Source organism: Rhinocladiella mackenziei (genome assembly GCF_000835555.1).
Source record: "Rhinocladiella mackenziei CBS 650.93 unplaced genomic scaffold supercont1.2, whole genome shotgun sequence".
NCBI classification, from domain to species: domain Eukaryota; kingdom Fungi; phylum Ascomycota; class Eurotiomycetes; order Chaetothyriales; family Herpotrichiellaceae; genus Rhinocladiella; species Rhinocladiella mackenziei.
This window is the reverse complement of record NW_013550603.1, coordinates 3,256,913-3,269,549: the sequence shown is the minus strand read 5'-3', so window position 1 is coordinate 3,269,549 and position 12,637 is coordinate 3,256,913. Positions and strand designations below refer to the sequence as shown.

Below are 12,637 nucleotides of genomic sequence, written 5' to 3'. Positions count from 1 at the left end.
TGTCTCTCACCGGCTTTTGTATAAACATACTGTGGCTGTGCCACGTAAATGAAAGTTGTCCAAGTTTCTGGAAGTCGATGCCTCTGTGCCAAAATGGGCAAATTCCACTAGTCCGGATCAGGAGTTGGGCTAGACAGAAACTTTTCTCCGCCATCATCAGATAGACAGAGCCACTCTGTCGCTTGAATCAGGCGAAAGACCGTGTGGATATCTGTGAAACGACCTGTTTCCCCTCTTAGTCTGTCGGACAAGGATGGCCAACGCCCTCGAGCACGTCCCGCGGTCGATCTTCTCTTCATGAACTACATCACAACACAGTATGCCCATGCACTCGAACTACTCGAAGACCTCGTGAAACAAGATCCTCCAGTTCAAACAGATCTGGTAGTATGTTCGACAAAGGAGGAATTCCTTACTCAAATCCTTCCCCTACTCCATGCGCAGAGCGATGAATTGAGACAGCCATCACGTCATCCTGAGGATGGAGACGGCAGCGAGACAGACGAGACAAGACCGTCGGGCGCTGGCCATATCTTTTTAGCCCAACCCCTACATCTCTTGCATGCAAGTCGATTCATCAAGCTGGTCTTCACTCCAACAATCACAGCCCTTCACGGGTACCTTGCTGTCCATAAGCCGAAACCAGCCTCTTTCTACCCGACCTCCTCTTCATCGGACGGCCAGCTCGTGATCCTTAATCTTTTGAACCTCCACCATGGCACATCGGAGTTCACTTTGCAAGGTCTGTCCCAGACCTTCGCTACCGCCGTCTCTGCTGCTCATAGGACAAATCAACAACTCAGGCTCGTCGAATGCAGAGATATTAGCGATCCTTCGAATCCCAACCGTGGGTCAGCATTGTGGCGGGCCGAAGTTCCCCTGCTTAATGCATCCATCAAAATAGGAGACGGGGGAGCAGCTTGGGGTCGTCGTACAATTTCTGCGATGAAGGTTGCCTCGAGATGGTTTAACGTCCAAAGACGTATTCAACGAGATAAAGAAAGCGAAGACATCTCATACTGCCATGAGATTGCTGACTCGGAAGATGAAATGCTGATTTGAGTAAAAAAAAAAAAAAAAAAAAAATATATGTTTTGTTCACCTGTGCGAAACCGGCAACCCAGCCAATACCACAATACCAGTTTCTCGTTCCAACGCCTTCGGGTATCTTTGATCAAACCTGCCAACTCCGTCATGCACTCGTGACAAGCCGTTGTCATCTCTATATACTTTGCTCCATTTCTGTGATATACAACTTGATATGCGACTCCAGTTTCAGGTATTCCTCGTGGGCCGAGTGGACTTCATTTTCAATGTTGTCCTTGAGGTCAGCCATCTGCAAAGCGTTAGCATGGTCATTTTGATGGCTCACATGGGCTGTTGGGATTCTTAACCTTTTTCTCTGTCTGCTCAATCCTCACTCTCCTTCTCTCCATTTCTCGACCTTTTTCAGCTCTCTCGTCTCGAAGCTGCTTTTGTACGTCCCGTAATTCGTCCATTTTTGCTTTGTTGGCTTCATCTCGCTCCTTATGCTTCCGCCGTAATTCTTCTGTCCGTTCTTCCCACTTTTTGAGCTGTCGTTGAAGGAGTTTCTCATTCTGCTCCACTTCACGAACATTGTTGCCACGCTCTGCAAGAGCATCTCGATTCTTTGCTGCCCGTGCATCTTCCTCTTCCTCTTTCTGAAGTTCCACGGCAATCTCCTCGAGGACTTTGACACAGGCCTGCACATCATTTTGAACCACCGTGAAACTATCACTGGAAGTTTGGAGAGCACGAGTCCTGCGCTCCAAGAGATCAATCTGGCTCTTTTCACGGGATAGGTTTTCGGACAGCTCTGTCAAGGCATTCTGCAGAGCAGCAGGGCTCTGCAGCACGTATGGCCTTAGCTTCTCGCTTTCTTGTCGTGTTCGTACAAGCCTTTCGGTCTTGTCCTCCAGGATTGCTTGCGACCGAGACTTTTCGGCCTTTGCTCGCTCAAGCTGCTCCGCAACTCTTTCCTGTCCCTTACGCAGTTCGAGCAAGCGGGCCTTCAATTCATCGTTCCTTCGCATCTTCTCTTTGACAGCCACTTCCATTGCTTTCCTGTTGCGTTTCATCTCTTCTAATCTCTGTTCCATGTCCTGATTCTCCGCATACAAAGTCTCGATTCGGGTCTTTGTGCTTTCTGCCTTGTTGAAGTTCTCATCTATTACGCTCGTATGTGTTTCTCGGAATCGGACAAAATTGATGGTGTATGAGAAGATCTTGACCAGACGATCGTGAGTGGGTCGGACGAGGTCATTGAACGAAAAATCGTTGATCCCGCATTGCTCCAGCATAGTTCGCAGCTGAACAAAGAAACCCATAAGAAGTCTTGTTTCGGTAGGAACTAGCTCATGAAATTCGGCGCAGATATCTTCGGCCGCAGCACGCATGGCAGGGTCTATGGAATCTCTAGTCGCATTCATGACAAGTTCGCCGAGATGTTCGAAGACCATTTGGATGACTTGAGGATTAGGTTTCATAAGGTCGGAGGGCTGAAATGGGATTCCCATTTCACTGATACATGATGCGATTTCTTTTTCGGACTATGGTCACTATCAGCAAACATGCCAGCGGGAGGGTTGCCGAAGACAAACCAGTCGCATGAAATCAGTAGGGTCTTCCTCCTTCTTCTTGGCCCGCACTTGCTGTTGTTGCGACGCGCGATATTGCTGGCTCATTTTCACGGCTGAAGTCGAGACTAGAAGTGATTGATAATTGGAGTTGATGTGGACAGAGTAGAATACTGCAAGCTATGCGCTGAGAATCAGCACGTAAACAAAAGTCCGGAAAGGGGAAGAGTTGCCAAGCGCCAAGCGACGAGGCTCTTGAGCCGTGAACTCCATCAAAGTCATCCTCCAGTTTTCTTGATCACTAACACCCAGTTTAATTTTGCACGCCAGTCAATTCTGGCTTGCGTGACTGATTACAAGAATGCGTATATGCTATGGCATCGGGTAAGTCATTCGGCCTCGCCTCTATCGACTGGCCGGCCCCTTTCATTCCACGTGACACAACGTGCAATTTTGCAATGCTTACTAGGATATGGGCCCACATGAGCATCTTTGCAGACTTCAAAAAGTCCTCTACTGACTGTCTATCCAGAATCATCATTAAGTGCACCACCCGCCACTCCCAAACCTTCCATCACAGTTGATCAATCTCCCTCGACCAACTTCGACATCGTCGCCTTCTACAATGACCTTATTCGCACCGACCCCACAATCACGCCGCCCATCGCGGCCATTGAATCACTCATCTCCCTCCTAGCAACCACACCATTAAACACCATCTCCGAAACCCTCGCCCTCCTATCCACACAATCCAGCAAACTCCTCGCCTCCCAACACAACCCAATTCCTGTATCTGCCGGCACAGAACTCTTCCAGAGATATCTAGTTAGTTCGTTCCAACAACGGCCTTCCTCACTCGCCAACTCCGACTTCAGTGCCCTCCGCCACGCCATCATCACAAACTCCTCCCTTTTTGTCCGACGCGCGAACGATGCCCGCCTGAAAATCGCTCACCATGCCCTTCCATTTATAAAGGATGACTCCATCGTCATCACCTACGGCTATAGTCGCGTGGTACAAGCCTTGCTCACCCAGGCCGCCAAGTCCAATCGCTTTTTCAACGTCATCTACATCCTTCCTTCGACGGGTCTGTCAGACACGCTCTCAAAATCCATCTCATCGCTCCGTAAACTCTCCATCCCAACGACCACGATCTCCTTACGAGCGCTGACGTATGCATTGGCATCTCTATCAGCGTCCTCTCCACCACCCCAATTCATCATCGGCGCAACAGCCGTGTTGGAAAATGGATCCATCATCACTGAACTTGGCGCGCGTCAAATCGGGCTGACGGCCAAATCTGTCTCCATCCCCTTATATGTTGCTGTGGAATCGTACAAGTTCGTCCGTAACTTCCCTCTAGGTTACGGTCCCGGAGATCTGGCGCGTATGGGCGTGAAACAAGACATTTTGCGATTCAGCACCAACCCTAGCTCTCCGGAGTCAGAAACCATGGACGGGAAACAACTCGCGGCCGAAGGCGAGATGGTCGAAATTTCGCCTCCGGACTTGGTTTCGGCTCTTATTACTGAGAATGGGATCATGAGTCCCAACGCCGTGAGTGAAGAGTTGATTAAATTATGGTTCTAAGCTGGTGAATTGAGAGATTTCCGGCAAGGCACGCGAAAATTTACGTATCCCTCTTGAATCTGTGATTGATTCAGCAGCGAGCCTGGCTGCTGCCCCAAAAAACCGAGGGCGTGAGCTGGCCAAGGAGAAGAAAGATGCCACAGCCGAGTCAAACAGTTCAACTCACTTCATTCTAGAAGGGATCGTAAGGACATGACCGAATCAAGCATGGAGTAATCATAGCTGGCAAAGTACTTGCGCTGACCGATGACAACCACATTGGAATGGAATTGAAGTGTATAGAAAGAGGATGGACTAGATACGATAGCGTGAAATTTTACTAATCATAGTCTGGGGATGGAGGTGGTGAAAAAAATGATCGTGATCGAGATGAGTGTGGGACATCTCATCAATGATATTGAGGACGAGGTAGTGTGACCAGTAATTCATATCCTCCCGCGGGGTACGAAGAGGAAAGCATTGTTGGCACAACCTCTTTGCAGCCTGTTATACACCTCTGCTTGACAAGCTCAATCTGCCCATGTTGTGAAATCAAAGCTGTTCGTGATCCACAGCATAATGATCCTTCCACATGAGAAGTATAACGTGATATATATATCCTAGGCTCATAGGTACCCTGGGGATGCCGAGAAATTTCCTTTGCCTTGAATTGCCTAGAACGAAAAATGACCGCCAGCGCCATGCTGTGTATTCATTTTGAACCCAGCCTCCTGTTTTCATCACTTGTTTTTGCACCAAGTCTCATAAACCTTGAATCCTCGCCTTTTCGTATCGTCATGTCAGCTCGTCAATTTCACGTTCTTTTGCACGTAACTCTGCCCTCATCACCTCAGCTTCACGCATGAGTTGTGCACGACGTTCAGCACGCCAAGCCTCGCGATCTCGCCCTGCATTTGTCGCATTTGCAGGCGTCTCTTTCTGTTGTTGCACGGCGGTATCTTGTTCTCGCCGCCGACGAGCGGAGTCCACCAATGCCGGGTCAAGTTGTATGCCTTCTGCTGCTGCCGCAGCGAGCTGCAATTGAACAGTGTAGTCTTCCCCGGTCCTTGTTGTGCTACGCGGTCCGTCACTCGCCGAGGACTCCGGGACATATCCCGTATAATCCACCATTGGGGGTGGTCGCCTCCTCTTGGGAGCAGGTGTATTGTCAGCAGACTCTTGTTGACCTACTTGGTAAGGAGAGACGGGTTCTGGAGAAGTCGACACATTCTGTTGAGACACGTTGGCATCCGGCCTAGGAGCGTCTGGATAGGCTGGTACGACACGCTTCCGTCTCTTGATAGTAGATTTTTTCATCTGCACGGGTCGGAGCGACCCATGCAATTTATGGTACAAGCCGCAGGCATTGCAGATAGGATGGCCTTGCTCGTCCCTTCGCCAGAGAGGAGTCACAGTGGTTCCACAATTCTTGCATGCCACAACTAAAGATATGTCGCTAGGGGCTGGCTGAGGCCGAGGCGCACTGACGGGAGCGGACGGGCTGGTGGCGGAGCCAGCATTACTCTGTGTATCACTTTCTCCGTTGTCTGGCGGAGGATTCACGACAAAAGAAGTGTTGGTGGTCCTGGAAACTCTGTTGTTATATGCAGGACACCCGCCACACCCTTCCGCGCCACCCGCTCCATTGCAGTTTCCTCCGCCTGGGCAGGAACCTGGGGTGTGCTCTGGAACTCGGTAAGGTATGCTCGACGGTGGGTTTTGCGCTGGCGTCTGTGTGACGGATGCTGGCGGTGATATCCCTATTCTCTGGGGTGTAGTTTCAGCAGACGCGGTTGAATTGGGACGCTTGAAGTTTGTGGGTCTGGGGTGGTTGCGAGTCTTTTGGTAAAGACCACAAGCATTGCATATTGTCGTCCCTGTTGGAGACCTTCGCCAAAGAGGAGTCTTCGTGGTGTTACAATTACTACACACAAAGTTAGCGCAAATCATTCGTGCCAGAGGGAATAGGAACGCCAGGCTCATCAAGGGAAGAAGTATTGCGTTTGGGGTCGCATACCTGCAAACTTGACCCAGTCCACTACTATCCTCTCTGTGTTCAGGAAGTTCACTTGACGGGCGAGGGGCATCTTGAGTTCCTGGTTGGGGGCTGACGTGGTCGAGATGACTTTTTTCGGTGGCAGCGTCGCTCACATGGCCTTCGTGAGTAATATGGGGCTTGGGACGCTCTCCACGGGCAGAAGATACAAGTTGATGCGCAGCGTCGAGATCTTCGGCGGATGGTTGACGCATCAGACTTTCTCGATTCGAACCAAATGAGGCAGAACGTTGCAAAGCGTCCATAGCACCTCGTACGGCCAACATGCCGACTCAACTCTTGGGGGCCTTGTTAGCTTAACCCAAGTCCCATCCAGGCTACAAGCCAAAAAAAATCTTGTTGATGTCGTATGTCCAGAAGAGTCGCGAGGTATTTTTTTTTTTTTTTTTTGAGATGCTGCTGAAGGCGCAATCAGCAAATCTGAATGTCTCTCCAGAACCACCCGAACCACCTATTCGAGGAACAAGTCTTCGCTTGGCAAGTGTAGGCAAACAGGAAAGCGATGACCGTGACAAGTGATGGGCTGATCTCGGGGGGAGGAACTTCAAGACAAATATGGCAGAAGACGAGACTGCAGTGGTCCTGGGAGGAAGAGAGATAGTTCGAGGGGATTTTTTCAGTGGCAGAAAGAGTAGGAATTGAGTGACGGGAAGGGAGTCGTGAGAGGAGAGGAGTGACGGCACAACCAACGAGGCGTGAGGCCGCGCCGGGCCACACTGCTGGAGCATAATCTCAAACATCCTGCTCCTAATTGGCCAAGGGTCCTTTTGGCAGCGGAAAGGAAGATCACGTATGTTATTCATCACGTGCATTATCTTGGCTCGGGAGTACAGTTGGGGCCACATCCAGAGAGTATTTTTGACTCTGTACTACAATGGTGAGAGCTTGAAGTAGATGGTCATCTTTTTTCGAAAACTCATCCATGAGAGACAGTTTAATTGGGAAATTGTCGTCCCTGGGCTTCCGCCAATCGCCCTCATACCTGATACGTTGACCTGCTTCCTTGAAGCTCAAGAAACCAAAACACTAGATGTACCATTGACAATGCTAGATGATATATTTCATCCCATTCCACACCTTGGTTTTGACGCCATTTAGGACCTCCTTCCCCACTTTCGACGACCTGGCTCATGCACTGCACGAGAAGCCAGAACTTGACCTTCGCTGCCGGACAGTTTGTTGCTCCATGACAGGAGGATGACAATTGAATTATTCGGGGTAACCGAGTATTCTCTTCCATTACGGCCATAAACCTGGATCCGGGGGCTTTAAACCTGTTCAGCGCCCCAACCGGCATCAGCGTCCCTCATATTGGAGGGAGGTTCGATCGACGGGGCGAATTCAAGGCAGCAATAGCCTACACCAACAAGGCCAACGATGGAGCCGGCGATAATTCGCAACACATGTCCCTGGAGAATAATGCAGCCCACGAAGATGTAAACTGTATTGTGTTAGATCTTATCCGACAGAGTCTGATCAGGGATACTAACAGATGCCGCGACCGAGGAATGAGAAGAGGAAGCTGGCGTATCGAGGTAGATATGGCGGAACTTGAGGAAGCAATTCAAGACCGGCGACAGCTTTTCCAATGGTCAGCATCCTTCAACAAAAGCTCGTATGTGGTCGTTCTCATACCCAAGCCAAATATAATCACGTAGACACCGATGACGATACTCTGTCTATTCTGGTCTCAGCAATTAGGCGCAATCCATCAAGGAGAGTCAACTGACAATTTAATGGGAAAGAATTGACTGATGCCTAGAGAACAGCGTCAGTCTGAGTTCTAAATAGTTGGCCATGTGGGAACAAATTCCAAAGCATACCTCCCAAGACCATAATTCCACCAACGACTAAATTGACTAGCCGACTATTGCTCAGTGTTAGTGCTTGAGGGTCGTCAAAGGCTGGTCAAATCCGCCATGTAATTGCGCTGCCAGGCTGATGGACGTACAAGATGTTAGAAAAGTCCATCGTGATGAGATTCCCAAGAGAACGCGACAAGAGTCAGCAATCTGGGTAGCAGGGCGTTCGTCGACAGACGAATGGACGCAACGGACTTGGTTCGTAAAGGTCGTGATGGGAGGCGATGAAGAAGTTGATTTTCAAAGACACTCAAGCTGCAGTTAGAGGAATTGCGCAGGCAGAAAAACAAAGGGGAAGCTTTTGCTACCAAACCAGGAGTGGAGGTCACAGGCAAGGGAGTTTAAGCTGGGAACTGAACAATTCACGTATGCCAAGCAACCGAGCGCCTTAGCGGGCTGACGAAAAATAAATCAAACGGCAATCAGCTCCTTTAAGGCTGGAAGGATGCAATGGGAAAATCATAGCTCAGATGGCTTTAATAATTCTCGCTTTGCAAAAAGATTGCAAAGATGAATGGGCAAGACTTACAGCAAAAGATCCAACGAGCTGTCTTGTGTGATCGTTCTATAGTACGATCGCTGTATCATACTTCATCTGGGGACCCAACCAATAGTCGGGTTTCTAGAATCCTTCCTGATTTTCTACCATATACCCACCGACGCTATGCTATGCTGGGGTATCATCATGCAAACCCGTGCTATGCAGAACACCTCTCCAAGACAGACAAATGTCCTCAACCTATACTCCGTTGAAACGCTATGCCCGCAATGTTGACTTGGGCCTCTCGGCGACAGAAATCAGCCTCACACTTGACGACTCAGACGCCTGTGATTTGTTCGAGACCATGTTGTGAGATGTTCGATCCTTTGGTTTGACTGGTTGCTTGGTTGCACGAGCAGCAGACTCGAAGGCGTCGTTCTCGGTTGGCGCAATGGACGTAGTCCTGATCAATTCAGCATCGTATTCTAGAGCCTGAACGTCTGACGAGAGCTCGGTATCCTGCGTGCTTAAAGGAATGTTTGCATTGGGAGAGTCGATAGGCAGACGTGGAGCGAACTCATCGTCTGGGTCTGAGATGGTAATCTTCATATCAGCGCGTCTTCGAGTGCTCCTTCGTCTATCAGCTCTCTTGTTCGAGCGAATAGGCTCTCCGTCGTCGTCCAAGGATCTCTTTGAGCTGGAGCTGCGTTGAGAAGAGGTTACCGAGGGACTCCTAGCGCGATATTTGTCGCTGAGTTGGTCCAAATTGTTCTCGACCTCCCTCTTGCTTCTCTGGAGAAAATCTTGGATGAGTTCGGAGGACAAGTCAGACCTGCTGTTTCGGATGGCTCTGGTGGTGAGGACACTGCCTGGGCCAAGGGGGATCGAACCGGTCAGAGCATTACGAGGAGTGTCTTGAGGCTTGAGGAGAGGACTATTCTGAGTTCTGGGTGTAGAGCCGTCTCTGCTTCGAGCGGAATCGTAGTGTGCTCGCGTGACCTCGTCTCCGCCATAGCAGATGTGCAAGGGAGGCAGGGCGATAGGGGACCCTCGGTGTTCATTCGTGTATGATATTGAGTCCCTGTCGAAGTTCTTGATGCGTGGCAGGTGCACTGTGACATCCTGATCAAATACCTGGCAGAAGGCTACCAATTCAGGCTCGCCGCCATATGTTCCGTTGCGTGACATGAGAGATAAGTATTCTTCAAACGCGTCTTCTGGTTCCTGGCGGACAGCCAACGTAGTAGAACGGAGGGTTCGTCGTTGCTGGACGTCATCCTTGTGGACATAATGCTCGAAAAGTGGTCGATAAGTTCGCATGTGTTCAATGATGCTTGCACGTATCTCGGGATGTTTTGCAGGCGTGCCGTAGAGTTGGTCAGAGAGAGAGGCAAAGAGACAATTGCCTTGACGATGTTAGCTTGAGATATCACAGCAACACGACCCGGACAAGGGAGAAGCATACCGTCCCCTGCTATTTGCTTCTGGTACATGCCCATCTTGACGAGGCCCGGCCATACAGCTTTGGGCTTTCGGACCATGCTGGGAAGCTGGGTAGGGAATGCATGGTCAGCCATGATCGCGAATGATCCATTGACAAGATCATTTGTAGGATGTGAAAAAGAGAAGATGTCTAGTTGATTAGGATCAGAAAGGCATGACAGGGCTGCAGGTTGAAGCAGGTGGACAGTTAGTTGCCCGAGAGCCTGCTCCTTTTGTCTTGCAGCGGGCCCTTTGATGATTTTCACAAAAGCCAGATCTGGGATGGATGGATGACTTGAACTGATTTGCGGAGTTTGGCTGTGAGAGTGCGTTTTGCTAGGCTAGAGACTGGCTCAGCTTTGCCCCGAAAGCCTGGAGCCCCTTGGGCACTTGCACTGCTGCTGCCAGCGGGAAACTGCAGCATCGGCTGAATGCCCTGCGAAAACAAAAAGCAGAGCTTGAAGCCTCCCCGCCCAAGGAAAGGAGAGGGTCCAGTGCTGTCGCGGGCTATAGGGTTGTGGGCTGTGGCTTACTATACCTGCACCGCTACGCCTGGAAAAAGCTTTACCTTGCAAATGCTCAGGCTTGAAACGCTGACGAATAGTATCGCACGATAGGCGGCAAGGAGGAAAGGCAACAAACAACCGATAAGTCATCCTACCTTCCCGTACTGGCCGATAGTGGGGTCGAAAGATTCACACTTGTAGAGCAAAGGGCGGCGCACTATCATGAATTCCGTTCCTTTCTCATGGTGGTGGCATGAGAGAAGAAAGGATTTATTTAAGGGAAGTCAGGCCCGCAGAAGACAGGGCGGTTCAGGTCTTCAATAGAATATTGTTTCCCGTCTCTATCGTACCAACCAGCGAGCGGCCATTTATCCGCTTCACCCTGCTGCCAGTACTTGGGCAAACCACCAGGACTTCTGCTTCTTGAACTGGATTAGAGACTGGTGCACTCTTCACTCCCATCCGGCCAACGAAGATGACTGAGAAGAACATCGTGGTTGTTGGGTAAGTGCTGTTACTCAATACTGCTGTCAGTCACCGGCCTGACTTTTGATTGATGCAGAGCCGGCGTTGCTGGTCTGACCACAGCCTTTTTGCTCTCCAAAAATCCAAGATATAAAATCACCATTGCCGCAAAGCACATGCCTGGAGACTATGATATCGAATATGCGTCACCTTGGGCTGGGGCCAACTATATGCCGTTAGTCGACGACTCGTTTGAAACAGAGATAAACTTGTTGGACTAATGCTTTAGACAGCGTCTCCAGGAAAGGAACACCGGCAGAGGAGTGGGATAGGAATACATGGGCGCCTTTTGCGGAGCTTGCCCGAAATTATCCTGAGGCAGGTGTTCATTTCCAGGAAACGACAATCTATAATCGTAAAAAGGACGTCGAGTCTGTCACTGCGGCCTGGTTTGCTGATGCGCTCAGTCCCTCTCCATGGTTCAAGACACTTTTTGACGACGTGAGTCCTTGTACAACTCCCACCGCCGTGTTGAGTACTCACCATCTTCCTACCAGTTTCACGAAGTCCCCCAGAAAGACCTCCCGCCGGGAATGGACAACGCCACATGCTTCACATCGGTTTGTATTAATACTGCGATATATTTGCCCTGGCTGGTCTCTCAATGCCTGAAAAATGGGGTCATTGTTAAGCGGGCGGTCTTCAAACACATTGCAGAGGCAGCGGCTCCTGGAGTCCACCATTCGGGCGCTTCGGCTGACCTTGTTGTCAATTGTACTGGCCTATCAGCCTCTAAGCTCGGTGGCGTCGAGGACAAGTCAGTTGTGCCTGCAAGAGGTCAGATTGTTGTCGTCAGAAACGTAGCACCAGCCATGTATGGCGTGTCTGGCACCGATGATGGCCCAGATGAGACTTGCTATATTATGACCCGGGCTGCTGGGGGTGGTACCATCCTGGGGGGCTGCTATCAAAAGGGAAATTGGGAGTCTCAACCAGATCCGAGTCTTGCAATAAGAATCATGAAGCGTTGCGTGGAATTATGCCCTGCATTGACTGGCGGAAAAGGAATTGATGCCCTCGACATTGTTCGACACGGCGTCGGTCTCAGGCCTGTCCGAGAAGGGGGAACGAGGATTGAGCGAGAGAAAATAAACGACGTCTGGACTGTTCACAACTACGGCGCTGGCGGAGCGGGTTATCAATCTTCGTATGGTTGCTCTCAAGCAGCAGTCAAGTTGGTGGATGAAGCCTTCCAGGACAAGGCCAAATTGTGAGGATGAGGTGAAATCTTTTTCCATAAATGAACATCACGAACGTTGACCACTCCTTTGGATCGGAAAAGTTTATAAAAATCGACATGAAATCGATGACGCTCATTAATCGAGCTCCTCGGCACAATCGCGAAGTAGAGTGAGCATTTGTATGAGATTGGGTATAATTACCCATTGTTTTCCAACTGCTTTGGCCAATCATTCACGTCTGGAAGGTGAGGGCTTTCGTTTCAGCCTGAGATTATTTGAACGATGCGATCCAGTGAACATGCGATTTCAATGTCATTTGGCCCTATAACGGCGACTAGCCAAACCCGGCAACAAGGCCTGGGGTCAGTCATCCTTTAT

The 12,637-nt window shown here is 50.0% G+C and overlaps 7 protein-coding genes across 7 annotated transcripts; 3 read left to right on the top strand and 4 right to left on the bottom strand.

Annotated features, from left to right (window-relative positions):
- Positions 1–297: 297 nt before the first annotated feature.
- Z518_02957 (uncharacterized protein) lies at positions 298–1,062 on the top strand (the record flags this gene model as incomplete). Its single annotated transcript, XM_013419983.1, has 1 exon — positions 298–1,062. One exon carries the CDS (start codon positions 298–300, stop codon positions 1,060–1,062), a length of 765 nt encoding a protein of 254 aa, XP_013275437.1.
- A 160-nt stretch (positions 1,063–1,222) lies between these two features.
- On the bottom strand, positions 1,223–2,705 carry Z518_02956 (uncharacterized protein; the record flags this gene model as incomplete). Its single annotated transcript, XM_013419982.1, has 3 exons — positions 1,223–1,336; positions 1,395–2,570; positions 2,622–2,705. 3 exons carry the CDS (start codon positions 2,703–2,705, stop codon positions 1,223–1,225), a joined length of 1,374 nt encoding a protein of 457 aa, XP_013275436.1.
- Positions 2,706–2,971: 266 nt separating this feature from the next.
- On the top strand, positions 2,972–4,187 carry Z518_02955 (uncharacterized protein; the record flags this gene model as incomplete). The annotated part of the gene is made up of 2 exons (XM_013419981.1): positions 2,972–2,981; positions 3,130–4,187. 2 exons carry the CDS (start codon positions 2,972–2,974, stop codon positions 4,185–4,187), a joined length of 1,068 nt encoding a protein of 355 aa, XP_013275435.1.
- A 774-nt stretch (positions 4,188–4,961) lies between these two features.
- Z518_02954 (uncharacterized protein) lies at positions 4,962–6,488 on the bottom strand (the record flags this gene model as incomplete). Its single annotated transcript, XM_013419980.1, has 2 exons — positions 4,962–6,090; positions 6,184–6,488. 2 exons carry the CDS (start codon positions 6,486–6,488, stop codon positions 4,962–4,964), a joined length of 1,434 nt encoding a protein of 477 aa, XP_013275434.1.
- Positions 6,489–7,490: 1,002 nt separating this feature from the next.
- Positions 7,491–8,193, bottom strand: Z518_02953 (uncharacterized protein; the record flags this gene model as incomplete). Its single annotated transcript, XM_013419979.1, has 6 exons — positions 7,491–7,663; positions 7,713–7,802; positions 7,858–7,901; positions 7,953–7,980; positions 8,046–8,089; positions 8,174–8,193. 6 exons carry the CDS (start codon positions 8,191–8,193, stop codon positions 7,491–7,493), a joined length of 399 nt encoding a protein of 132 aa, XP_013275433.1.
- A 648-nt stretch (positions 8,194–8,841) lies between these two features.
- Positions 8,842–10,142, bottom strand: Z518_02952 (uncharacterized protein; the record flags this gene model as incomplete). The annotated part of the gene is made up of 2 exons (XM_013419978.1): positions 8,842–9,971; positions 10,031–10,142. The coding sequence occupies 2 exons, from the start codon at positions 10,140–10,142 to the stop codon at positions 8,842–8,844; spliced, it is 1,242 nt and encodes a 413-aa protein (XP_013275432.1).
- An 886-nt stretch (positions 10,143–11,028) lies between these two features.
- On the top strand, positions 11,029–12,292 carry Z518_02951 (uncharacterized protein; the record flags this gene model as incomplete). The annotated part of the gene is made up of 4 exons (XM_013419977.1): positions 11,029–11,057; positions 11,116–11,253; positions 11,312–11,519; positions 11,576–12,292. The coding sequence occupies 4 exons, from the start codon at positions 11,029–11,031 to the stop codon at positions 12,290–12,292; spliced, it is 1,092 nt and encodes a 363-aa protein (XP_013275431.1).
- Positions 12,293–12,637: the final 345 nt, after the last annotated feature.